The following is a 27,691-nucleotide window of genomic DNA, read 5'->3' as shown; positions in this document are numbered from 1 at the left end:
GCGAGCTTATTATTGTGTTTGTTTATCACCACAATTTGGCTGTTGAACTTAGTATCTGCACTCGTCTTGTTGAGAGTCAGTGTTTCAAACATTTCTAGAGGGAAAATATCCTCGAGTAATGACCCCCAATGAAAACAGTGCTGTTGTTGTGCAGGATTTCCCGCTTGATGGCTATGGCTGCTTCATTGTGTTCTGCTTGTCCAGGCTCACTGCAAGGTCAAAACATTTAGTTTTTGGCTCGGCGAGATTTTCTATTTGTCTAATCATCTCACTTCCAGAACACCTAGATGTATCTGTTACATGATGCATTTGTTTATTGCTAAACAAAACAAATACATATTCACAGCTGATTCTATTGTGCTATGGATCCACATTGACTCGATATCCGGGAGGATTTCCATTTTCACAGAGCCCTCATTGATTCACTTTCCAGAGGAATTGCAGCCGGGATCAGTTTACCTTGTTACCTTGTCACACGATGTTCTGGTCTGATCTCCATGTGCGTTTCCGCTCTGCTTCCCCTCCCTCTCGCCTCCACGCTGCTCCAACAGAGCTTGCATTGTCCCTGTGGCCACTCATCCACTCCTAATATCCACTCTTTTACCTTGCTGGAGATGTGCTACATGCTTTCAAAGGGCAGAGAGAGCCGTCGATGGACGCCCTCCATCTCCTAAACGAAGCTTTGAAGAAAGTGGAGACTAATAACTTTGAGTATTTGCATTATGAGGATGTGGAGGAAGTAAGGAGGCGCCACTGTGTCCCCTGAAATATAGGAATTACAATGAGAAGCTTTACATTATCAAATCTGTTTATTTTGAGACAAACTGGTACAAATGCATGTAAACATAAAAAACATGAAATAAAAACACACCAATCAATTAACAATCATGCTGAAATCAATCATCGGAAGTTTTTGGTTAACATGATGCTTTTTAAGATGGCTTGATGCTGAAAGTGCTTAAGGTTGAAAAACAAACACAAAATACTCATTAACACTTCATAAAACTACAGTATAACCTGTGTGCAACCATCCACAGTACAAAGAGAAACTTCCCAAGTAAAAACTTCTAACGCAAGATTGTGTGACATCGTCAAGTGTTGTGGAGAAAGTAGTTCCTGACGACCCCTTTAGAATTTATTTTAAATATGCAAAGACAATACATTTGTCAAAACACTTGTAAATTCAAGCAATGCTGTCTGTAAACCAAAAGTCTAAAAAAATCTGCACCAACAATTGTAACCAACACAGCCCTGTTTGAAGAACCCCCCCTCAGGTGAAACAGTAAAACAGACATTTGAAAAAGTGAGGAGCTAGAGTACAGTGTAATGATGTTTCAGGTAGAGGGATGCCATGTGAAAAGATACCATCGACACAGAGAGCTCCTTCTATTGCATTAGCTAAAGGCACTGATATCTTAATGGAAATAACTTCATTTGGCTCACTACCAGGCACAGCAAACACAATTGCTAGCTGTTAGCGCAGCAGTGTGAGCCTGGTAACTGATGGAAAGTGACTCAGTTATGAATGGTGCTGCTGGTTGCGCCCCTGCACTCTTGAATATGTTATCATCTCCTCTGTGCAGTGGAGCATATTAATAAAGCACCTTACAGTTACACCGTCTAAACAGACTGTAAATCACTGCCCGTTTAACCCGTACACACGCTAACTTGTTGTATTAGAGGACGCCAGTTTTTAACCGCCACAATTAGCACATTAAACACTTGAAGCCTGAACTGATGTGGCACAATCAGCTTACATAATGATTCATTAATGGCTGGTGGAAAGTGTGGGCCAGCTCTAGAAATTCAAAACAAGAGAAAGTTAATCAGGCTAATTGTGTGGAAGCATCATCGTTAACATAATATTGCCACTGAGGATCACAGGATCAGGGAATTTAGAAAATGTTAGATATTAACCACTTAAATTGTTAGTACATTAAAACAAATACAAACAATGCATAGTAAAAGGCACGTGGTTTGAAATGGGTTAGCTTTGTTTTGTTTGTATCTGCATTAGAATTGTCATGATAACATTTTATACTTGAATTCATTCTAAGTAAAATTACAATTATAGTAATACCATGGTAACAAAATGTGAAATTCTATCCAATATTGGGTAATTTGTTGTTTTCAATTACCAAAAAATTGCAGCCAAACTCCTGCACACTATCATACATTGGCAACTTTGGATATGTGCAATTTAGAAAGTCTCACCTCCTTTGTTCTCTGTCTGTAAGACATAAAGATGTATCTGCTTTTTTTTATCCTTATATTTGGTATTTTCTTTTTCTTTTCTTTTTTTCGTTCGGAGAGAAACGTTTTTTCGATTTTTCTGTATGTCCAGCACATGTGGAAAAAAATTGACAATAAAGACGACTTTGACTTAAACGTTACTATTTCTTCTTAATGAGATGACATAAGGAAAAGAAACATCTGTAATTGTAAAGTTGGGAATTTGAATTGACGATAGCTGCTTTCTCTATCACTCATTGCAGCTTTAAGTTAAAAAATATATAACTGAAGGTGTTGTTTTTCTTAAAGCTCCAGTACCTGTTGATACAATAGATCATCCAAATAATGGAGATTGTTTCATTTTCAAACACATGGTTTCCAATTGCATCATGAAAATGTTACACGTGTTGTGATGGCTTTCCTCTCTGTTTCGACTTTCACAAACTGTCATATGCTCAGTGTGATGCTGTGAATAGTGCTTGCTGGGATTTTGGCATCCGTTTCCTCCCCACAGACCCTGAAGATCACAGTGGTGTTGGACGGGATGGTGGTAGTGGCGTTGAGGGATTTACCGAGCCAGCCCTGAGAGCCTCGCTTGTACATTTTAACTGTTACCTGTAGAGAGGGACGGAGAGACGGAAACAGAAGGCACACATTATGAAGGTAAAAAGTCAGAGTGGCTTAAAATTCAGGCGCTGTTCTTGAATATTTAGTACTTTAGTACTACTGTTGGGATCTTGACCCTGACATAGTCCTCTGACATCTACATGTGAAAGCCATTTCCGAGACTGTGGGCTTCTGGACTGAAGGATCAGTATTGATTTATTGTTTCCAACCTGTTGCAAGAGAGTTGATTTAGATTCTATAGGTCATATACTGTAAATATTTACGTTCAACTTGTGGTTCAACATGAAGCCAGAAAATAAGGATTTGATAAAAGATGGTTTTGATTTAACATAAAATGCCATTTTGTTTGTCTTCACATAGAAATTAATTCAAACAACTACCCAGTACATGTAACCCAAATGTAGCCCTTTTTTTTTTTTACTTGGAAGCCTCTATGTATAGCACCATTTTATGTGACAATCACCAAAATCAGGGTGTAGGGATACAGATAAAGATGAGTAGACATTAATCGGATTAGTAATTTAAAGCCGAATAATAGCAAAAGCTCTAGATTGATTGTGTTGTCCCATACACAGGCAAACCCCAACATGTTCATGTGGAATTTAGCAAGAAAAATGACTTCAGTGAAAAACAAAACAGCAGATTAATTTTCTGTATATCAGCTGATCATTCAATCAGTTATTCTCTGTGGTAGATCATGCCATTTCGGTTCATTCCCACATCAACAGAAATAGCCCTCAAAAACTGACAATTTTCTTTCACCACACAGACATCGTGCCGCTCTTTGTTCGACAGTGATCCAAACGGCGGTCTGAATCCGAATAAATATTAAATTAACCTTGTTTTTCAATGTGAGCTGTTTTAATTCCTCTCCACATCTTGAATGGAGTCATCCCTCTCTTGATTTTATGTAGGTTGTAGGGCATAATACGCTTTAACACTGCATCAAAACGGCCTGTTATGTTTGAGCCTGACAATGGGAGCCTTAACTAGATTTAGACATGCAGGTAATTGAACCACATCCATTTCAAAAAGAATGCCGGGCTGCATCTCTTGTTTGGCTGCATTTACGGGGGATAACAGAATATTACAGTGCCTTTTCACAGTTCCATTTTCTTTCACTTTAGCATTAGGCAATTTTTCAATTATTATTTTTTTTCCCGTGTTCTTTCATCCCTGTCTCTCCATAATGTCTGGGCCTTTTAGTTAATGGTAGCGACAGTCAGAGCCCAGTATATCGGCTCTTGTCCATTTTGCAGGTCATTGTGGAAGCCCAATAGGCCTTTTATTACGCCGACATCAAAAGGCAGATAAGCATTAGAGGTGGGGAAAATACCCTGCACTAGATATGTTCCCTCTTTCCTTTGTCTGCTATTGAAAGTGATCATTTTAATAGTGAAGAGGTTGGTGAGCTTTGGGGCTGATGGGAAGTGCGACACCCCTGACAGCCTGCGAATATGAGCAAGTCGATAACACAACACGAGCGCACAGCACACCCTCAGCACCTGCACGCTCTCGCTGCTAACCTAATTATCTGCAACAAAGGCCTCTGCGATTTCAGACACACATCTTTCCTCCATTTACTTACTTATTACTGTGCATTAAACAGGGAGAAAAAAAAAAAACCCTGCAACAATTGTGTCTTATATTGCAGCCTTGGCCGAATGCCACATGGCTTGTATTACAATAGCATCAGACACTTCAGAATGAGTGTCTATTAATTTGGGATGCATGAAAAAATAGCTTCATGACAGCTGGTGGCAGAGAGATGTAAAAAAAAATCCAACACAAAGACATCAGAGAGGATTATTCTAACAAATCAGAGCCAAATATAATAGTTATAATCAACAATTAACTAATTTAATGGAGCTAGAGATGAGTACTTCCATCTTTGGGGCGCCGCAGAGACTCAAACACAAAACTGAATCTGCTCAGTCATTTCTATCTAGTGTTTTTGACCACAAAAATGGAGAAAAAAAAGTTATTTCATAGAACAAGAGAGGCACAGAATGCACAACACATCCTGTATGTTGAAAAGCATCCAAAAAGCAATGACCTTCATCAAGACTACACAAATCTCTATCATGAAAAATGCTCAGAAACCTGCATCTAGATCCAGGTCTGTAGTCAGGTATTACATTTTTAAAGTATTGCACTTTTTCCCCATAAGAAATCATCCTAAATTGAGGACAAAAGCCTCTCAAATTGATACTATTCCTGTATAATCATCCAATTAACACAAAACTGGCGTGACCTTGAGCTAACATATGACATCTCATTCTGATGTCACTGCGACATGTGGGCCGTCATGAAAGGGTTACGTTTTGCACAAATGTGTAAACTGCAATAACTTTTAGTACTGCTAACTGTCTTCTACAATTCTATAGAACCAGTGATTAAAAATGTAAATCTGAAATAAATCTTTTGCATGCTTAAATTATCATTATTATTATTTTTTAATTAGGAGTGTTTCAATTGAAACCCGTGGAATAAATGGGAGCTAAGACTTCCAATGAGAGCGATTACACCAAAAAATAAAATAAAAACAATTCTGCTGCAAATGAACAGGTCAGAAAACATTGTTCTCAATGAAGGTCAGAACAAAGCAGCCAACATTGTGCGAAAGGAAAACTAGCACACAGTACACCAAAAGGACTGAAACAAGTTTCCCTGACTGCTACAGGACATATAGGTTTTGTTTTACAATACAGTGAGGATTTATGTGGCTGTTACCAGCATAAACTCAAAGATGGAGGTCTGTGTGGTCTTGAGTCTAGACAGCCCGCCTGCCAGGTGTTGTCAGGTACAGGATCTGTCACTGCTTGTTAACCACTTGAGGCAAGTGTCTACTGTATCTAAATTACAGAAGAAGAACAAAGTGTACAAGAGCTACTGACATAAAACAAAAAAAAGTTATTAATAGTGTGATCTGCATCCTACACTTACCGCTTAGATAAACCAAAACATGAAAAGGGTGAAAAGTTACTAAAATAACATCTCATTATTTGGACTGTGAAATGTTTACAAGTTTAAGACAATCTTGACTAATCTAAGCACAGACGGGTCTTCATGTGTGAGAGTGTGTGTAACACTGAACGGCTAGGACAGGACCCCTTGGGGCTATGGTTGGGTGTCACACAAAGGGCTGAGAGCTCACCTAACCGTGTCTACCACTGATCCGCCTCTCGCTTTCTGTGTCAGGGGAGTCGTGTGAATGACATCACTACTCACATTTCAACGAGACAAACTCCGCTGCTTCTTATTTACCGTCTGCTAATAGTCATAAATTCTGCCTCTGGTTCACTGTTGACCTTTTAACCTCTCAAACTCAAGACACCGACTCATTCTCAAAAAACATACTTCTTACAAATATCTGATATCCATCTCACTTGTTTCCTTATCTGCTACCTGTAGGGAATGACTCTGTTTTTGTTGTAATGATAATTCAGACATTTCCAAATTACTCACTAACTTGCTCACTTCTAAACTCATTCCATTGTCTTTGTGTTAATGTCGATACTTGAAGTTCAAAGTCAAACATGTCTGACAAATGTGACTAATGTGAGGATCTGTATAATTGGCTAGGGACGTGTCACCACCTGTGTATATTGCCATTCACAAAGTTAAGATTCTTCCCCCTGATAAAGTTAAAGAATCCCGGTGGGGTATCAGTCAGAAGGGGGCTGTTACCTGGAGCCATGGGTGCAGTGTTTCAGGTGAACTCTGAGTGAGCGTAACGCCACACCGGCTTCAGACGGCAGGCTCTTTGTTTCACGCCGTGTCTCAGTAGACACTCACACGGGGAGAAATACAGAGTGACACACCTTAGACGCACCAAACATCTTTGTAAACAAGCCAAATGTGATTAAATCGGAGGAAAAAGAGGTTTGCTGTTGCTGCGTCCGGGTTCAACAAGGCAATTAGGTAAACACTGTGTGGTTTGGCTCACTCAAAATAAATCAACAACCTGCTCATTCTGGCTGGTAAATTAATTATATGCAATTCTTTAAGTTGGCTATGCAATTAAAAAACATATATGATTAGATTTAACAACCATTTGATTTGTTTATTGTATGTTTTAACAACTTAGACAAAAATGTAGTTAATTTTTGACAGCAAAAGAAATATTACAAAAACTGAAAACATTTCCATTTAAGATGGACTTTAAAACTGATTATGAACAAATCTTTAAATTCAAAGGAAATTTAAGAAAGTTAAACCACCTTTTACTGAACCACTATGCCAAATCATACACAACAGCACAAGAGTTCTGCCTGTACTAACAAAAGTTACTTAATGACTACATGCAAATAATGTTTCATCACTTTCAAAAAAGAAAGCGGTCTTGATAATGCATGTATGACTTATGGTCACTTTCTAAGACCTCTAAGAAATGAGTCAAAGACAACATTTCCCTGAGGTACAATAAAGGGGTAGCTGTGATTCAGTGGCAGAATTGGTTATCACTCAACCAGAAGGTTGGGGGTTCGATCCTCAGCTCTTGCCAATTCGTCCTTGGGCAAGACACTTAACCCCAAATTGCTCCTGTGGCTTCGCTTGGCAACGTGCAAATGTGTGTGAATGGGATTAATTAATACTGATGGTCACTTTACATAGCAGCCTCTGCCATCAGTGAGTGAAAGGATAGGTGTGACCTGCTGTGTAATAGAGTCGTAACTCCCTCTCAGTTTCTGATATATCATAAACAAGCTCAAGTCCATTTCCCATAAAGTGAATAGAATTGTATCAGATCATATCGTACCATATTGTAGTGTAGTGTAAGATAAAGCTACCATATCTTGATAGCGGTCTGACAATAAAAGGTTTTAAATGTGACTAACCACTCTCAGTACATTGTTTTAGCCAACTGATGTTCTAAATTTGTATTGTTTATCAAGAATGCAGTCAAGGCAGGGATATCTTAAATTATTTGGAGGATTATGTGTTGATTTATCTGTTACTATACACTTGTAGCATGATATTCAGTGACCCTACTAAACTGCAGCAACTCACAAATATGCTCGTCTGCAGACTGACTTACTTCCTGTATGAAATACTTGTGTTTTCCAGATGTTGTCCATCCATTAGCATGCCTTAACTATGGTTCTGGCTCGGTGACATGACTGCCTATGTCTATAACTACGTTTGTCTAAAGTTATGAAACCTCAACAATGACTGGTAAAATTCTGAATATCTACATCTCTACTTCTAACCAACCTGCCTCAGCTAACAGGAAGCCATTAGACTCTGCAAATAACCATTTACATCCATTCACCCTGTGTGGACTTCCATCCACATAAGTGCATTTTCTGCACGAGTTTTAAAATATGAACCCCCTCCTCCTTTTTTTTCTCCTCAATGGGTCTGGTCGTCTGGCTGATTTGAGAGGGCACAATCTATGACTGATTTAATTTGCTCTTTACAAGCATCTCTAACAGCATTACCCCCCAGAGCATACACTGACTGCCCCCATCTGACTCCATTAAATCCCAAATCAGGTTTAAAGACCATATTGATGCCGCCCGTTATTAAGGGTGATTATCAAAACAACAGACAACGGGCCAAAGTGTCTGTTAACTAGTTTATCCATAATTTCACCTAACTTTAACAGATGGCAGGGCTGTCAATTATAAACTGTATCTGCTGCACACGCACTGTCTGGACATGCAGCATATTAGCCTTCACATTAAAAGAACGATAGTCTGCTCACAGGTGGTCACAGGAAATGGACAGAGCGCACAATATAAACTACGATAACTGTCAAACACAGTCTCAATCACTGAGAAATCAGTGAACATTATTACCCAGTCACTTGCGGGTCTTTTTAGCAGTCTCTGCTGTAAGATTTAAAAAGGAAGAGTCGGATATAAAAAACCCTGATGTTGCCGTTGAGTCCACTTCACCACCTTTATTCTCCTCAATTAACGAGAATAGCTTTTGAAACTGTAATTAAGTGTCTCTGCTCCACTCGGCCTCTTCATTATTCATGAATCCCTATTGATCATATCTCTCTGCCTGTACTGTGGGGATCACTGTAATATCCTGTATCCTAAAAAACAAATAGCCGTGCTTCCCTGAGATAAAATTAACATCTTGGCTTGCGGCCAAAGAAAAGTTTCCTTTTGGTGCTAAATCCAGCGTTAGATGCCAAGCTGGGTGATGTCAGAGAATCATTTATAGGAAAAGTATTAAATTGAAGCGTATATAATCTTATCTGTGACTAAAATATACCATTGTAGAAGGCTGGGCACGAACTGGATATAATCGGTAACTGGGTTTTAGTGGAGCCGTATTGCTTCAATATGATAAAAATCATCATGGCTGCAACTGATGATTCATTTAATCAAGGATTAATCAGCCCATTCTTTTCTTAATTACCCGTAATAATGGCAGTAAAGTATCAGCAAATCCAAAATAAATACAAAGAGTTTCACAGAGCCACAAGTGATGTCATCAAAATGCTGCAGCTGAAAACTAAGTCTAATAATAATGTAACAAAAAGCACAGAATCCTCATCGTTGACATCAAAACCACGTCGTTTAAATCATGTAGACGCGGATGCACAACAAATTATATTACCGTTCAACAAACTGATCAACACTCATTTTTTTAAATAAATAAAGATAAGATAATATAAGACTTTATTGGAGTGTTGCAGCAACTCAAGACAAGTAGCAGTAGGTAGGACAAAATAAAATGAAATAAATACAAATAAAGTAGGAGGTATATACAACTGAAATAAGCAGGAGTGAAGTGAACTATACAAGACAGTTCAAATTGGACATTAAACTGACAGAATAAGACACTAGATTGATTTATTTTAGAGTGAAAAGTACAAAGCAGATTTAATTGATCGTCAATTTGAACATACAGTTGTACAATCTTGATACCTCAATTGCAAAATAAGACTATTCGCTGATTCCATATGTGCTGGATCTTCTCTTCAATGTATTTGGCTGTTCATATAATGTATGCAGTGTACAATACAACATATATAATCACTGTGGGTATAACCTACGTGGGGTGTTTGATAGCTCATTTCACATTCAAATGAATTATTATGTACTGAATATTAATGGCTTGGAGCTTTCTTTTAAACATGTATTCAAATGTACTGAACCTAAATCTCCACCTGTGTTAAGTAGGAATGTGTAAAACATGAACTCTACGGGTTGATGTTTAACTAAATTAACAAAAGAGGGTGTGAAGAGCCCTCAGCAGTGACTGCTATTGCATGCTGGGTGATGAATTTGGAGGAAACACATTGAGTCATCTTCACATTGAGGGATGCAGAAATCTCTCCGCGGGACTCTTCACAGCGGCTTAGTGCTCGAGTGAAAAAATAGATTTTTACCAAGTTTAATCACACGCTATTACAAGGCAGCTTTTATCATTGCCTTACACTGTGTAAGTGCTGGTGTCTTCACTAGTTCATTACTGACACTTGTGATTCTGCAGCACTCTTCTCGTCTGTAATTGCATGGTTAGCTTTCCTCTGTAGCTTCCTACACACACTTGGGAGCAAATTATTTCCAATTCCAGTTTCCTTTTTCAAGAGCGAAGCTGCAATTACAGAAATCTGAACGTCCTGGTAATTTCCCCCCACAATTTTCATCTTGGTTGAAAAATGCTGTGCAACTAATAGAACTTTCCTTCTGGGAGATTCCTCAGAAAACTTTATAATCTACAGAACAGAAAACATCAGTCCACAGAAGTGAAGTCCGGATGAGCCTGACAGAAAACTCTACAGTACAAGAAGTTTGATAAGCTGCATTTTTGTGACTTTAAAGTTCGCCTTGCATGGTCATAAAAACATTTTAAATACCAATTATTTCTTTGCCACAATAACTTGCACATATTTTGAGGATTCAGCCATGTTTTGATAAATCATTTAGAAGTAAAAGTGATGGGTCCTGCATGTGTTTTCTTTGAATTGCTTCATTCTTTCTTCTCAACATAAAAAGAGGCCAAAAAGCCACAGTGGCTGCCCCTATTATCTATTTAGGCAGCAGAATTAGCAGGCTTTGTAAATGGCCCCGCTCCTGCCCTTTTGTGTGCCTCCTTTCATTACCACCACAAAGCGGTTGATGTCTCCCCTCTCTGCCTTTTCTGCGCAAAGCACCGGGCGCACCAGCCTCGTCCATTAAAAGGCCTGTGACACGTGCAGCCTGGAAGATGGCCAACAGAGAGGAATGTCCGCATGGAGTTAAATTAAAGAAGCCGAATCTGTGTGGAATCTGTAGCCAGTCAGAGGCAAGACGTATCTATGGTCTGAATATTTGTTTGCAGAGATGTTGTCGGCGAGTTTGCAGGGTTTTTTTTTCTTCGCTTCTATTAATCAGCTGACAGGGCTGTGTAGTCAAGTTACAGTCGAGGGAACTCCATTGTTGTTTCTCAGCCATGCAATTAGTAGACACTCTATATGCTGAAACACAGGGGCTCCATTTCTGCTCCTCCTGCATAAAGCTCGTTATTGAAACTGGCACAAAGACCTTATGAAACAGTCAAGTTTTAGAACAAGACACGACAAGAGGATGAACAACACAAGCAACCTGCACTTGATATTATGACATGAATAGATCTCTCTCGCTAACACACACACACACACACACACACACACATAATTACCCCCTCAATCCATACAAATTGAATGAAGCCAGAACCGTGGTCTAAGAATATAGACCATAATTAATAAATTACAGCCACTCTACTCAATCATTCTCCACTTTGGGTGCACGCAGACATCCCATTCTCTGCAGAGTAATCGACTGAGCTGGCAGAAAACACACCTAGTGCCTCCGCGGTGGCTTTGCGGGTGCATCTGGTGCCACCTCTCTCAACCCAAACAGATGCCTGAGTAAACGGTCGGGTCACATCGCAGATCTTTTACCCTGTGTGTTTACAAGTAACAAATCAAAAGCATGCAGTATTTCTGGGCTCTGAAAATATGCCTCGGGGAGCTATCAGGTTTCTTTGCAAATCCCCCGAGCCTCCCCTCACAGCTGCTGCACACAAGCAAATATCTTCTCTTTTTCCTTTTTTCTTTTCTGAAGATGGAAAGGCTGATCCATTGATGGAGTCCCAGAGAGAACATTTCTTGGACTTAAACTTAAATTAACTGTACAAAATAACAATGTCCGATTATTTATTGTAGCTGGATCATGTCGAAGATCATGTAAGAGAGGTCAAACAGACAATATAATATAGAGATATTTAATCTATATTTCCTATGTCGTGTTTCTTTGTGTATTGAGGGAAGCAGGTTCACCTCACACTGCCGCCATTTACAAACATTCTTTGAAAATAATATATTTTGTGTGTGTGTGTGTGTGTGTGTGTGTGTGTGTGTGTGTGTGTGTGTGTCCCCTCAGGCCAGAAAAGGGTCGCTGGAGTCTGCCTAATGATTGTCGGGTCATGTATCAAATGCACAGCAGCTGGAGGCGAGAGGGGGGGAGTTAATACAGTCTGGAAGTTTTTTGGGGAGGACGGGGAGGGGGGGTGGGCGGTGAACTAAAGCCTGAGTGGAGTCTGTAAGGAAAGCCCCCAGAAAAGTGTTTGGGTGCTGAGGGTGGGTGTGAAATCGGTCATGGATGCTGAGCAGGGGCCGAACTCACTGGACCTTTAGAGCTCTGACCTTTGTCTGTCGGTCATTTGCAGATACTTACAAAAAAATATATCCAACAAGCAAGACTGGAGCACCACCAAAGAAGCGATACATATTTTTACATTTTTAAAGGCTTTGGGTTAAAAATTTAACCAAATATATAGTGCCGTAAATAAATATCATAATCACTCAGATCGAGCTTCTATAGTGAAGGTTACTATTTCTTCATGCAATCTCAAAGACACGATACTAGTTGACCAATGTCATACATTGCTTTGAAATTTAATAAATAATAATAATCAAAAACATCAACCAATCTGAATCCGAATGAGCTAAACTATGGCTTTTTAGACAGTGTTAGCTTTCAATTAAATGAGCCTAAGAGTACTTTACTGGTAGGCAAAATGACTTACCTCAATAAAAGACTGGAGAGTAAAGATATTTACTAACGAAGTGTGCAGAGAAATGATTTTAGAGAGCACCCTGGAGTGACGGTACAGGTGTGAAAATTAGTATTTACTGTTTCCTACAGAGAATATTTTGAAACAAAAAAAGGATTTCTAAATGTCTAACCTATTTAAAAAGAAATGCTCTTAGTTTTACTCAGCTGGATAAAAATGGCTGCTCTCCCTTTGTGCTGTGAAAAAAATTAAATACTAATTATCCAATAAGATGTGTATTCATAACTATCATGACATCATCTAATCAAAGATGGTCTTAAATGTTTTAAAACAACTGGAAAATTGCTTTCATGCTCTTCATTCTGAATAAAATCTTTGTTTTTGTTTCAGGGAGGTTATGACAGAAAATATGAGAGGCCGTCATAAAGTTCTACTGCCACCTAGTGGTCTTCTGTTTCATTCCATGCTCTTTTACAGTAAATCCTACTTGTAGTCCTTGGGGCTTACAAGACTTGTGCAGTGGACTGACCTGAGGAGCGTGTCCCAGCAGGGCCCACAGCGAATCAGCGGACAGGGTCTTGACTCTGGAAAACTCGAGCACGTCTGTCTCCTGTCGGTCCAGAGCGATGTACTGGCAGCCCTGAAAGTCTCCTTTCAGCTGCTCGCCACAGTGCAGCCGCACCAGATCCCACGTTCCCACCCCCCTCAGGACCTCTCGCACTGACTCCATCTGCCTGTACGACAGATGACCTGCAGGACGAGGAAAAAATTGACCTGTTAGAAAAACCTTGTGGCATAATTCATCATATTTAATGATTAAATTCATTACACCTCATTACACAGATACATATCAAATTAGATTGACAGGTCCTCAAAGCCTTATAATATAACACACTTTTTGGATGATATTTTAAGCACTTAAATACTTGTTTCAAGGCCAAACTAAAACAGTCTGGAGCAAACCGTCTGCACTTGCCGACTTATTTACGAGTTTTGGCCTCTTATCTGAAGAGAATAGAGTGCTTAAAATGAGTTAGATTCTTAGCTGAATTCAAAAGGCATTACCAGTATGTCAATCTTTTGATGACATGCTCACCAGATAGCCACGAGGGAGTGAGTGCGTCTGAAATCCAGGCCACGTAACCCTCCCTGAAAGATCGGAGAAAGTTGTCTATCTGGCTGTGGGAGACCAGCTCCCTCCTCTTCGTCAGCTCCTCATCCAGCTCGCAGTCTGGAGAGAGGAAGATGACTCTGGGGAAGAAGAGACTCTGTCGCACGGACACTCCACTCCTCTTTAAATGGCCACAGAGGTTAGCTGTCTTGGTCTAGGGGAGAAGCATTGATTATGTTCTTACTGATCAATCAGTCAGTTAATAAAATGTAAGGGGAAAAGGGCAGGGTCAAAATGTTTGGGTTAATCAACATATGTCTGTTCCATCAAGAATCAAAAACAGTCAAAATAACTGGTAATATATTGATGACCTGCTTTGAAATCTTGTTGACATTTCTTTGATAAGTCAAAATTAATAATAATAGACAGATTTTTAAAGTTTTTTTTGCAAGTTTCAGGTTATGATCTTGTACAGCTGCTTGTGTTTACATAACATTTCATATTAGAGAGGGTTCAATTCAGCTGATGTTAAAATCAACCAGATTTCCCCAGTATTTAAAAGTTGTGTTGCATATTGAGCCTGTGGACACATACTATGTCCTTTAGTTTCTAAAAAGCACCAATTTTTAAAATGAATACAACTTCATGTAAGATCAGCTCTATCCGTATGTTCTGTTTGTGCATTACTAAAGTTAATATGTCCAATTCAAGCAGACTAAATCATTCAGTATGTTTGTCATTAGACTCTTCTGTTCAAGCTCCCTGTTCAAAATGAACATGTATAGAGATGGAAATGACTGACTCCAAACAGAGACAGGCACATAAGGTGACAGCTGTGTTTAGGCACCTGCTTGCTTTAACCCCACCCCACACACACACACACACACACACACACACACACACACACACACACCCCCTCACACACACAACCCCAGGAAAATAATGACGCCCTTTCAAATGAAGAGCGAGCACTTGTGAAGTTTAGGAAGCCAGCTGCATTGTTTGAAATTTCCATATAAATTGTTCTGGTGACTCAGAATCTCTTAACCCAGCTGGAGTTTGGGTGAAAACAATGTGCTGGACAATTGTATTAAACCTTGGACACAAGTGTGGCAGACAGTTTGACATTTAGGTTTTCAAGTTGGTGTTTCAACATGTCAGCTAAACGTGTCTTGTTTTTTTTGTTTTTTTTTACCATGATGGCTTTGAGGGGATCTTCAGTCTGCTCAATGCAGGTATTGGTAAAGTTTTGGTCCTCTTCTTTTACTTTCACTTGCCAGTTTTGGTTCTGAGTGGACACTGTGCCTCTCCAGGGTTTGACATCTATGCAGAAGATTCCCTGGCCTATGCAAAAAAACAACATCAACATAAAATCCCTTCACAACATGTTTATTTTCATATTAAACATATTCATATAAAATGCAACGATGAACTGCAAATAAAATAACTGAATGAGAGCAAGTTTAGGGCTCAGAAATACTGATATTTAAAAACAACTAACGTGGAAATATGTGATTTTAACTATTGATAAATCACTTTTCAAACTGCATCTAAATAGGATACCATACAAGAATAACACAATGGTCATAAATAAAATGAACGCTGGTTTAATACCATCTAGCTGCCTCAGATCTTTGAATTATGCATGTTGAAGAACTGTGAAACTGTAGTGGCCTACAAGGACTCTTAAAAAAGACAGCCAGTTAGACAGGTACACTAATGATAATAATAATAATAATAATAATAATAATAATAATAATAATAATAATATTAATAATTTATCCTTTATTAATCCCACAAGGGGAAATTCAGTTTAACACTCTGTTTAATGAACATGCTACACACACATGCACAAACAGGATCCTATAGACATGCACTAACGGAGAGGTCTCAGAGTGAGGGGGCTGCCCACAGCGAGCGCTCAAGAGCAGTTTTTGGGGTTCGGTGCCTTGCTCAAGGGCACCTCGTCAGTGCTCAGGAAGTGGACTGGCACCTCTCCAGCTACCAGACCAGCTTCCGGACATGGTCCGTGCCGGGACTTGAACCGACGACCCTTCGATTCCCAACCCACGCCCCAATGCTCTTCATAGTAAAACTTGACAACATGTCTGCTGTGCAAAAAAGGCCTATTAAAATACTTCACTGCCCCTCAAATGTAATTCAGCTCGAAAGACCTGAAGACGACATATTTAAGTTGCGTCTCAATGATAATGTTGAAGACAATACCAGTATTGTATCAATTCATTGCACAGATTTATCATGAAATGCCCTTTCATTCTCGATACTAACCTGTGAGAATAACAATATTGATGTCATCTCTGGTGGTTTTTAACTGGTCTGGGGACCGCAAGTTGCAGTAAACATCTTCCTTCCTCAGCCCGGTGAGTTTCCTACAGTGTCAGTACATTGAAATGAAAAATAGCGGGTTAGGTTTTGATTCAAAGAACTGAAAAGTTCACACATTTATTTGAGTTGGGCTACTTAGGGGCAGTAAAATGTCAAACAAAAAAGGGACAAATGATCAAACGAATGCTTGGATCATTTCAGTTGATGGACCGTAGACAAAAGCTACAATGACATTGCTTAGGAGTTGTGCTTCTGTCCATTAAAGAAGTATTCACTCCCCCTAGAAGTAAAAGTGCTTGCTTGATGGCGTCAGTGATTTTCGGATCTTTTTAAGGGAAATCAACTGAAAGAAGAGTAAACTCTCTCTGGAAACAGAGTTAAATGAGCATTCACAATTAGACATGTTTTGCTTTAAGTCAACACAGTACATACCTGACATGTTTTACAAACTCAGGTAGTGTTGGTGCCTGATGCCGGCTTGGGCCATGAACACTTTCTGAAGGTTGGGGGTTGAGATGTAACTGGGTTAACAGGTTTCCAAACTGAGGCATTCTAGTCCTGAACTGAAAAAGGAACAACACATAAATGTCAAACTGGGTAGTTTGATTAAGGGACGAAAAACACAATGTAGATGAAGGATGTGTGCCTAGTTACTAAACAAACCGAAGTACTGTCAAAATATTGCCAGGAGAACCCCAACTTACTAGCCTTCAAATATAGCTTAATATAGATTTTCATATGAATCTAGTTTTTAACTGTTCAAGTGACGTAAAAACACTTTTCTTCTATTGCTTTAAGCCTTGTTGCCATGCTCTACACCCCCTACAAAGCAACGCAAAACCAATTCCCCCCCTGGCTTGCTCTGTTGACAACACTTGAAAGCTTGAACTTGAACTTCGGGACCCTGCTGAGAGAACAAAGAGCAAAGGAAAACACCGCTGTGCTGAAGTCCAACGAGCTCTGAAACAAAAAAAAACAACAACACGTACCGTTGAAGCCTTTTCAAGAGGAAAAACGAGGGGATTTCAGCTCGACATTTACTCGTCGCGTTGATGTTTTCTTTGCAAATGCTGAGTAATGTAACTCTATCCAGGAACGCTGTTTCACAACTTACACCCCCCCTCCCTCCTCAGCTGCGTTTCCAGTGTTCCTGGAAGAAGTAAACAGCAGACCACGTGCACCACCTGCAGCATCATATTTCGCCCCAGAGAGACATGACGTCACGACAACACGTCACTCAGTCTTCCCTGCAATGTTTTTGTGTGATGCTTTTAGGGATCTATTTGTGCTATTTTCATGTGATGTTTACGTGACGCCTTGGACTCAAACCTGACAGAAAAATCTATGCTGGAAAAGAAACACGTTACATCACTGTGGAAAAATACTTCACATGTGTAATTAATATGTTGAAAATGTTGTTTATGTTTATGTCAGCAACAGAGTTAGTCAAATATCAAAAGTAATAACCGTGTTGAAGACGTTATATGCTTTCTGTCTGAGGAATATGTCTTTCTCAAGCTATGAAAATATTCACTAAGCTGCTAATCTGGATCTTTTGGTCACATCACATGATATTCATTAGCACATTGACTTTGCAGTTGTCCCAGAATTGTATAATAACCTCAAGGGGGAGAAAAAAAGGCCACAATATCTGATGAAGATCTTGTGATATGACTAACAGCTTCAAATCAGTAAGGCTGATTAAATGGACTGTATTGTGACTGGTTCCCATTGTTCCCATGGACAAAAGTCAACTTGGATCGACAGACTTTGTTTGCTCATGTTTGAATCAGTCGATCACATGCTAAGCTAAAGATTTAAAAAAGTAGATGAGATGCACCCTGTTTTGAAGAGGGCAAAAAAAAAAGACAAATACAGTAAAAAGTTACTCACATTACCCTAAATTAAATGAACAAAAAGTGTGCTCGTTTCATAACACCTGTGCTAACTAAAGCTCCCATTCAAAATCAGACTTTAATTTTAAGAAGTGAGTAAGTGACAAAAAAAACTAAAGTCTTCCGTAGTGTTCATCGCATTAAAAGCAAATGTCTAATGGTGACTACATCCAAATTTTAACCAATCAAAGTTGTTGTTCTCCAGTTGTGCAATGTTTCTAAATTCTCATAAATTATCATCGATTCTGCAATATTTGACCCAATCTTTTAAAATGACACTCACGAATGCTAGATTTTAAGTAGTTAGACAGCAAAGGCTACATATCTGATCCATTTTTTAAATAATGTGTCCACTCCATAAAACATCTCAGTGTTCCTGGAAAGTAAATGCACTAAATGATTGTATTTATCATTCTCAGTATAGTTCTTAAAGATTAATTGGATTTTTAATTAAGAGCAGTTTTCGATCAACACTAAGTCAGATTTTTATGTATAATACAAAAAATATATAAGATATGTACGTAATTTCTTGACATTTGTGCAAGATAAAATAGAATTAAAAATAAAAGTCATCCCAAAATAATATTATTTTATATTTCATATCATATGCAAGGACATTGATGAAATACATATTGTGTTTTTTTCCACTGAACTTGTAGATATTCAACCGAGAACTTTCGGCTCCATCTAACAGGACTCTCACATCCTGCATGAGCCTACACAGAGAGGATATTACAAAAGTGATGAAGAATATTTAATTCAGCAGTAAATACACAGTGAATATCTCAATGTGGTGATAAACAATATCCGGATGGCACAAAATACTGTGAAAGAACTTAATATGAGGAGCGGATAGCCAAATCAGCTCATATGGGCTCAATGGAAGCCAATAAACAGAGGCACTCTGCCTCTCCTGACCTTCACTTCTGGGTGAGATCGGGGCGATAAAGCAGGCGCAACCTCAATAAAACCCACACAAAGAAGTAAAATAAATAGATATTAAATTAAAGCAGAGGCAATACTATCTGAACTGCTGCAAGAATTCAGCAACAAAAGCTTCTTTGTGCAGTTTAATATTGTCCACAATCAGCACCTCATCATACATTTCCAATCAGTTTCATCTCTTGCCTCCACGTATCAACACATATAATCATCTTGTATTGGAACTTGCAATGGTTTGTATTTATGAGCACCCAGTTTATATATTAAATGTGCTTCATGCTCCTGGTTTGCCCTTTTTTGGATTGTAGTTAATATCGAATTTGTAATCCGTCTCATCTCTGACTGAGTTTATGGAGTCAAACATTGCCACGAGTGCATGTTTTTCTCACGCACACCGTACCCTGATAACATTTGATGTTTTTTTAAGGCTGCAAAATACTCGTATATATAAAAAGTATCTTTCCTGCTTTTTTCAGTGTTTTCTGCTGCTGCAGGACCAAGGTTACTGTTGTCAGCATTGTTGCCATGGATACACCTTTTTCGGTCTTCTAAATACATGAGAAATGTTTTCTCCCATTGTCAGTATTCATGCATTTTTCTCCTTAATGCACCTGAAGTGGTCAAATGTCTTTGTGAGAAGTTGCTGAAGGGGTTTCAGATCCCCTCTTAAGTGTAGTAAAGCATTAGGGTTAATACTTGGGTGGCGGGGGGGGCTCAGATAATATTGTATAAAGGTCTAAGTAGGAAGAGTAGAAAGAATCGAGCAGTAACTGGAAGATGATAGAGGTCTGAATTCAATGTACTGGTAAGAATGGGACTGGCACGGACAAGCAGATGATATTCAGTTTTAAGTACTGTGATACAATTTTATCCAGACGATATTTCCATTTTCAATCTTTCAAATTAAATATCTCATTTGCAGAAGTAATGGCTCCATGACATCGCTGACGCTCTGGCCACTAATTTCTGCTCATTTCCTTTTAATTATTAATACAAGAGATTCTCCATATGCTCGCTGCAGATTCTTGTCCATTCGTTTCAGAGAGAATTAGCATTTTACAGTGAAGAGTATGATGAGCTTAACTGCCCCCAATCTAACCGGCTGATCTAAATCCTGTCTGATCAAGATGTTTTAAAGGGTTTGCAGCTGGATGACCCGGAGTTAATGGTCTGAAAATATTCCGGGCTCTGAATCACCTGTATAAGTATAGGACTGTTTTACCTGATAAAGCATGTGTGCTAAAGAGAGGATTAAAAACAAAACTGTAAAATTTAGGGGAAAACCCTTTTGGGTGTGTTTCTTGCTTAATTACATGATTGTTAATGTTGCTAATTGCTAACAATCCAACTGATTTAATAAACACAGTTAAGCTTGGCTCAAAAATGGAACCAAAAAGTGGGGAAAACAGTTTTAGTATTGACCCCGGAGGGCCTTCTTTGTGCCTTGCCTGTCTCAGTAATTAGTTCTGCCATATGAAGAGGTAATTTGTATGCTAAAGTTTAATTGTTCAATTATCACTGGATTTGAGAGGAGGCCTTGGTGCCATTTCGCCGTGTTTAAAAACAGTGTTGAACCCCTCATGCCACATAGTCTAATAGTTGGCAATTACAAAGAGAGCCCTCTAACTAAGTTGATTGATGCAGGCTTGCCTCTCTGAAAAAAGCCTGTGCTACCTGCCCTGGTGCAGCTGCTGCCACTGAAGAGTGGCTCCATTCAGCCTGCAGAGCTGAATCAGACACACTCGTATTGTGAAAGAGAAAATCAACTTAGCTGCTGACGGGCAGCATAAACACCAACTGTGTGAGTACTGAGGAGGACAACATGTTAAAACAACATTATTACAAAGAAAACAAGAAGATTCAATGTGAACCACTTCCCTGAGTCTTTTATCTGTCGTATTCTTCTAGCTGTTTGAACAACTCTCTGTCAATCTCTCAGTTTCTTTGTCTCTATCCGTCTTTCTATCTGTGTCTCTCCCTCAATACCACTTTCTTGAGCCTTCACGTCTTGGCAGATGGCTGTCCACCAATGAGTCTGGTCCTGCTCGAGGTTTCTGTTTGTTATAAGGAAGTTTGTCCTTGCCATTGTTGCAGAGTCGACAAGGCATCTTCTCAAACATTCACACTTTTTTCATGTTGTAATTACTGGTTATCTGTGTAGTTTGGTACTTTCGCACCTGACTGTAGTAACTGGTGGTTACATTAAACTTTAAGATCCCAAACTTTTTTGCTTGTGACCTCTCACAAAAAAGGACATCTTCTTACATTGCTGAAGTCTTTTAGTTGCTAGCAGTTCATCCAAAGACATACTTCATAAATTCCAAACTTTTTGCATATTGTTTAAAAAATAAATGATGTAGAATTCTCTTCCTCGGTGTGAGTAAGTATGTGATTTAGCCGACAGCTTTTGGGGCTGAAAGCTGAAAAAGTTCCATCTCCATTTAACTGATGAGATACTATCAACATTCCTCTTTGCCTGGACAACATGTGGCAGCCACAGAGACTGCCCCTGTGATGACTTATTTGTCAAATCAGAGGTATAACAACAGGTATTTTCAGCTCTTCCCAAACAGAAAAGTCCCCTTTCATGTTCCTCCAACTTGGTACTCACAATCCTGAAAACAAGGGTGCAATTGTGGTTGTCAGCAAACAATGACATTTTTTTCTTTCTTTCACTCTCTAAATTCCCCATATCATCTCTACACAGATGAGCAATTTGTCTGTCATGAAGTCCGGGGCACTGGGCCCACTGCGGGGCACATTTCACTGACAACACTGTTATTAGCGGTAAGCCGAGCCAGAGGCAAATGAATCTGCCTACTGTTCAGGAGGCCGGGGCTCTTTTCAGCGATTAATTTGATAAATATATTAATTATGAATCTGGATGACAGTACAATCAGATTGTCAGGCTTCCAGACTTGGCCTTTGTGATAAGTCGGCTTTGAGATGGGGTCTGCTCGGGTTTCAGAAGCTGTCATCCTCCGGGCTCAGCCTCTTATCAGCGCCTGACCCATTCACTCGGTAATTTCCTGTGTGTTGTAATTAAATGGAGTCTTTCTGATTGCAAGTGACTCTCTTTAAGAGGTGCGTCTTGGGTTTCAGGTAAGAGAGATGCTCAATAGACAGACTGTCTCCTCTGCCCTCTGCAGGACTCGATGGGCACTAACTGACCTTTTCACACAGAAGAACGGGTGACATTTACGTATAAGCATCTGTCATGTGAAAGAGGAAATCTTACTCAAATCCTGTTGAAGGATGTATAGTGTTTGTCTACCTGGTGGTGACCGCCATTCTCCGGTTTCTTGCCTCAACAGAACAAGTCAGTCTACTCTTTTTCCTTGCAAAGTTGTATTTTATGTTTAAAACAGTTTGTGAGCTTCTCTGTGCACTGTCTTGTGTACTGTTCTGTGGTGTTTCCTGTAATTCTATATTTGTTGGTTTTAAGAACCTGCCTCAGGTCAACGGATTCAATTTAGCTTTTGTGCTAATTCTAGCATATTTACATAGTTGCATGTTGTCAGTATGATGCATGATGTCTGAAATTGAATAAATTCAATATATATGAAATTAAGAACCATATCGTGTCATACCTTATCCTATCCTATTGTATAGTTTCGTAAACAGTCATTTTTGAAATGGCAACCTCCAGAGTTGTGAAAAATGTGTTTTCCACTTCTCCTCAAATTTTCTTTTCCGAAGCCTCACCCGAATGTGATCCTTTCCTTATTTAAGATTTCATACATTTTATTATAATAGTCTTCCATACATGAAAGCTTTAGTTATTATTTGTGACGGGCTCCCTGACACCTACACTCATACGTATTGTCTATTAGTGCAACTTGAAAAATATTGATTTCAACAAACATTGATCCCAGTGAAAAGCACATTGGTCCCAAATACAATCTTTGCACATCATACATCATAAAGTCTGTACTTTAGTCCTCAGATGGTGGTAAGGAATTACTTTATGTGAGCTGAAGTTCCCCCAGCAGCTGCGAAAGCCTGACTTGTGAGACTTCTGAACTGGTGTAGTAAAATATGTAATAAGACTTTTACTTTCCGTGAAGTTAAACTCAATTTCTTCCATTGAAAGAACTGTATTTTAATCCAGGCCTCCACAGGTATGCATCTATAAGTTTCCTTGTTTGTTGTCTCCACAATTGTCAATGCACAGATGAGCATAATATAACATTTTGTGTCTCATCAACAAGAAAGGCAAACAGTAATGCATCATTAGCAACCTGGACAAACACAAATGAAAGCATGTAAGGGATAGTGTTCTTCTTTTTGCCTCAATGGTTCATTAATGTTAGCACTATATTACAAAACCAATAACCATTATTTATAAAATCTTCATTGTTCTTCTTCTTCTTTCAAACATTATCTGTCTGTTTGGATGCTGTTGAGAAGTTTCCCCTGTTGGCTGCTGACAGTTGATTCTCGACTTTTACTGTAGGTGCTGACCCTTTTTTTCCATCTCCGCTTGGATACTGTTACAGATCTGGCAGATGGACGTCCTGAGTTTACAGCAGCATCAGCTTACACACAACTGGGAGGCAGAGAGAGTTTGAAAAAAAAGTCAACCAAAAATAGTGCAAGGGCACAAAGAGAAAAATAGAATATTCTATATTCTATATTCTATAATATACAGCTCTCTATTCTCTATAAAAGAATAGAGAGCTGTGAACTTTGCAAATAATCTGTTTGTATTTTCTGCTGAATAGGATAAAACCATGTGTCAAGTACTGTTTTAAATCTTTATTGTAATGTTCAGAGCTGAGCTGAGAAAGCTGACAGAGGATCCACTGGATAAGAGGTATTGAATCTGAATTTCTAGTATCTAAAATAAATACATTAAAAAAAATGCTGTTTATATTTGATTCTGTATATTAAAGAAGCAGGTTGTTCAATAAAATTAGACAAATGTTCAATAATTGTGGATCTCTATAGATATAATTCTTCCCAATAATGCTGTTTGAATCTGAAATTTTAAGTGACCTAGAAACTGGGATGATTTATCAGGTGAATTCCATTTTGTAAATCCAGAACATTTTCAAACATGAATTCCAAACTTGCCATTATGACGTGACTTAAATATATTAGTGAATTATAGGTTTATGCATTCCTTTGTTGCTCATTATGTTTACCTAGATTTCAATAATGAAACCCTTAAACTGAGAGCCAAATACACATGGATGGCAAGTGAGGAAGAATGATGTTCTAAAAATCAGGAATGTCCATTGTGGACAGGAATAATGTCATGGTGGGCAACACAAATGTTTGAACTTTATAACAGGTATCTGCGATATTAATCCAAAATTGTTCAAGCAACTAACCACTCAGACTTAGCTCAGCTGTGCTGCCTCCATAAAGCCATGAAAGGTTTTGCTGCGTCCCTCTTTCAATTCTCTCTCTGGTATCACCAAGGCCCTATAATTAAAATCACGTATTTTTTATTCATACAGCCAGTTTCCTCCATTAATTCAGAGAGTGGTGCCATTATGGAGGTTGTGGCTCCCAGGGTAGCACTGGGGAAGAGGTGGGGCAGCAGCGTTTCAACATTAATGGCCCCCATGTGTGGCTGCTATTAATCTCAACAAGGAGTGGAGTGGCCTCATTGTGCAGCTGCAGAAGCAGGACGTACGCTCCCAAACCACTGCAGAGGTTAAATGGAGTTTTTGTCCTGAGCCCTGTGGTCGGACCTGTGTTGTTCTGCAGGAGTTCTCGCCTCATTCCCTGCAAATTTCCAAAAATCAAGAGTATTGTTCTTTTGGATCACACTGTTTTTGTCCTGATGTTTGGACGGGAACTGTTTGATATAGAGGCTTATTTTGTCTTGTTGAATCATAAATAACTTGATATTAATATTTCAACTTGCCTCTTGGCTGAAAGCCCAAACTACAGGTCACCTCTTACTTACTTTAAACTGCATAACATAATTCAAGTCTGTGACAAGCAGGCCACGCAATTTAAAAACACCATTCCACAAGGCGGAAGCTGTAAATAGCTCAGCTAAGAACAGCACTGACCTTGCTTTGCCACAAGGAGGAACCACTGAATACATTTTGCTTCAGTCGTAGATCATCGCTCCTTCGTGGAATATGTTTGGCTTTGGGTGCGTAATACTGCTGTGTGTCACTAGATGGCAGCAGAGGCAACAAACCTTGTGTCTGTAGGACGATGAACCTTCAAGGCCATCTCTTCTTTAAGCCGATCACCTGAACCAAAAGAAGACTTACAGCTTTTCATTCTTAAGTTGCCAAGTTTAAAAGCAGGTAGGCCTATACGTTATAAGATTTATAAAAAAAGTAATTTTAAGTCATTTTTTGGGTAATATCCAAGAAGGCCAAGCTCCCTCACATTCTTCCTGACACTTCATAAAGCTTATCCCTGAGGGATCTCATCACTTTCCATGTGCAGAGCAGTAATGATGCATTCATGCTCACATCAGTGTGTAAGACCTGCACGCTGCAGAGGGGGCATCAGAGGGTTAATTGCTGTCTCCTTGCATGCTAGAAAAGCCAGCAGGAAGAAAAAAAAAACTCTTATATACACGCAATCACACTGATATGAAATTAATTTTCTCAAGCTCAAATCTGCTGTCATCCCCTTGTTTCATTCTCTTTACGCCGGCCACGTTAAGCCGGAAATAAAAAAATAATTACGCATTAGCGTTTCTAATTAAGGTTTCTCTCAAAGGTGAATGGGATGATGATGACATTTTTTGGGGGATTTATTAAATTACTGTGAAATCAAATTAGGGGGAGTAAATTAATCCTTGCAGTGAATTAGATCAGTGAACGGGAAAAGTGACTTCTCAACACAAAGAAGTGAGAAGGGCCAGATATGAAACACTGGGATGTGTGGCAACAGATTTTGTTTAGCTGAAGAAGCCAACATGCAGGTGAGGGCAGGGCATTCATAAAAAAAAAACAGAGGGGGCTTTTCAATTTCAACCTAACTTTTTTTCTTGCTATCTCCAGAGAGCAACACTAGCTCCCTTATTGAATCCTCTGTGAAATTCGCTTTCTGTCAACTCCTTCACATTGATGTATCTTCTCAATCATAAACTGTAGGCCTACAGTGATTCTGTTGACTCCTATCAATGTATTCTCAAAACAATACCAGTGATTCCTAAATGTAGCCTATCACAATGAAGAAACAAAAACATTTTCCTTGGTGAAAAGACATTTCTTCCTGAAGAAAGCTAAGCTAAAACTGCGCTTTGTTAGCAATGTATCTATGGCCTAGCTTGATAGCTATATAAACCAAACACTGATAGCGTACTGAAAGAGTTAAACAGTTTTCAAATTTATAGTAGACTGCTTTCTTGTTGCGCGTTTAATGATAAGATTAGCCGCTCTTTATTGAGTACAGGACTTTAGAGGGATTCATTAGCGTAGCTTAGCCTAGCCTAAAGATAAGGAGCAGAGGTTAATGGCCGGCTTAACTATACAGTTCAAATGTACACCTTTCTAGGTGCACATGGTTTACCAATGAAGACTTTTATTGATTGTATGATCCAGGAACAAAAAGGAAATGTAAAACGGACAATGTTCATCTGTGATGGCCGCTGTAGCTAGCCTGTTTCACGGTGAACAGTTTGGTGACTTCCTACACTTGTTGGAGACACAGATGTTTGTAAAGAAGGCTTTACATCTCACTCTAAAACATTTTATTTAAATGTATAGGCAGGCTTTGGATTAACCACCAAGATACACTGCTTTGATTTTTCAAATTAGGAGGTGCTGGTGTTGCAGATTTAAAACTCAGACAGCCATGCTAGCTGTTTCATAATTACAATTTCAATCTTTACATAAAGTAAGAAGCTACAAGCTTTAACTTCTTTCATAAATGCAGTAGACAGTTTAGATACATTTAAAATGTACAAAGTAAACACCAGGAGACTTTTCCTTTAGGTCTGCATTAGCAGTCGGCAGTCGGCACTTCCCCAATTATGACACAAATGTTTTTGCTGGATTTTTCAAAAAGGACCTCACTAACAATCATCCTGCTCTCTCTGTCTCTGTGTTACTGCTTTCTCATGGGTCGGACGGCAAGTCGCTGAAGATGAACTTCACAGCTGTGGTGGATTGGAGCAATAAAAAGACAAGTCAAGTCTCAAAAGACAGTAGCTGTTTCCAGTTAGTGGCTCCTGAAAGACAGCGAGGCTCAAGGATGCTGTCAGTGCACCGTGGTGGGTTACATTAAAGTACTAATGCGCCTAAATCATGATGCTACATCTCAGGACACCTTAAGGGAATTTCTTAAAATGTGGTAAAGATTAAGAAGGATTTAATTTGTTATAAAAGGTCGAGGGACACCGAGACCTCACAAAATACAGCAAAACAACCTGCATTTCAATACGCTAAAAGCTTGTTCCCGTACAACAAAAGACAAAATGCACTGCTCAGCTGTACGCTTTTCTGGATGTGATTAAACCTTGCAGCTGCGCAGCCCGTCCGACACTTTGTTCTTTGCTGGATAATTGCCATTAAGATCGATACATTGCAGATTGTTTGTTCTTAGCAGC

General features: G+C 39.1%; 1 protein-coding gene across 1 annotated transcript; it reads right to left on the bottom strand.

The window, feature by feature from the left end:
- Positions 1-790: 790 nt before the first annotated feature.
- Positions 791-17,469, bottom strand: si:zfos-911d5.4 (uncharacterized). Its single transcript, XM_020650010.3, has 7 exons — positions 17,311-17,469; positions 16,754-16,884; positions 16,265-16,365; positions 15,171-15,319; positions 13,961-14,189; positions 13,394-13,614; positions 791-2,847 (listed from the first exon to the last, which is right to left on the bottom strand). The coding sequence occupies exons 2-7, from the start codon at positions 16,870-16,872 to the stop codon at positions 2,680-2,682; spliced, it is 987 nt and encodes a 328-aa protein (XP_020505666.3). The 5' UTR covers positions 16,873-16,884; positions 17,311-17,469; the 3' UTR covers positions 791-2,679.
- Positions 17,470-27,691: the final 10,222 nt, after the last annotated feature.

Source organism: Labrus bergylta, chromosome 21 (assembly GCF_963930695.1).
Source record: "Labrus bergylta chromosome 21, fLabBer1.1, whole genome shotgun sequence".
NCBI lineage: Eukaryota > Metazoa > Chordata > Actinopteri > Labriformes > Labridae > Labrus > Labrus bergylta.
This window is presented reverse-complemented; position numbering and strand designations above follow the sequence as displayed.

Excerpts from the sequence above, each read along its gene's own strand:
- si:zfos-911d5.4 (XM_020650010.3), bottom strand. The coding sequence starts at position 16,872 with ATGCCTCAGTTTGGAAACCTGTTAACCCAGTTACATCTCAACCCCCAA. Across the intron at positions 16,366-16,753 it reads GAGTTTGTAAAACATGTCAG|GAAACTCACCGGGCTGAGGA; the intron begins GTATGTACTGTG and ends CTGACACTGTAG. Across the intron at positions 13,615-13,960 it reads CACTCCCTCGTGGCTATCTG|GTCATCTGTCGTACAGGCAG; the intron begins GTGAGCATGTCA and ends CTCGTCCTGCAG.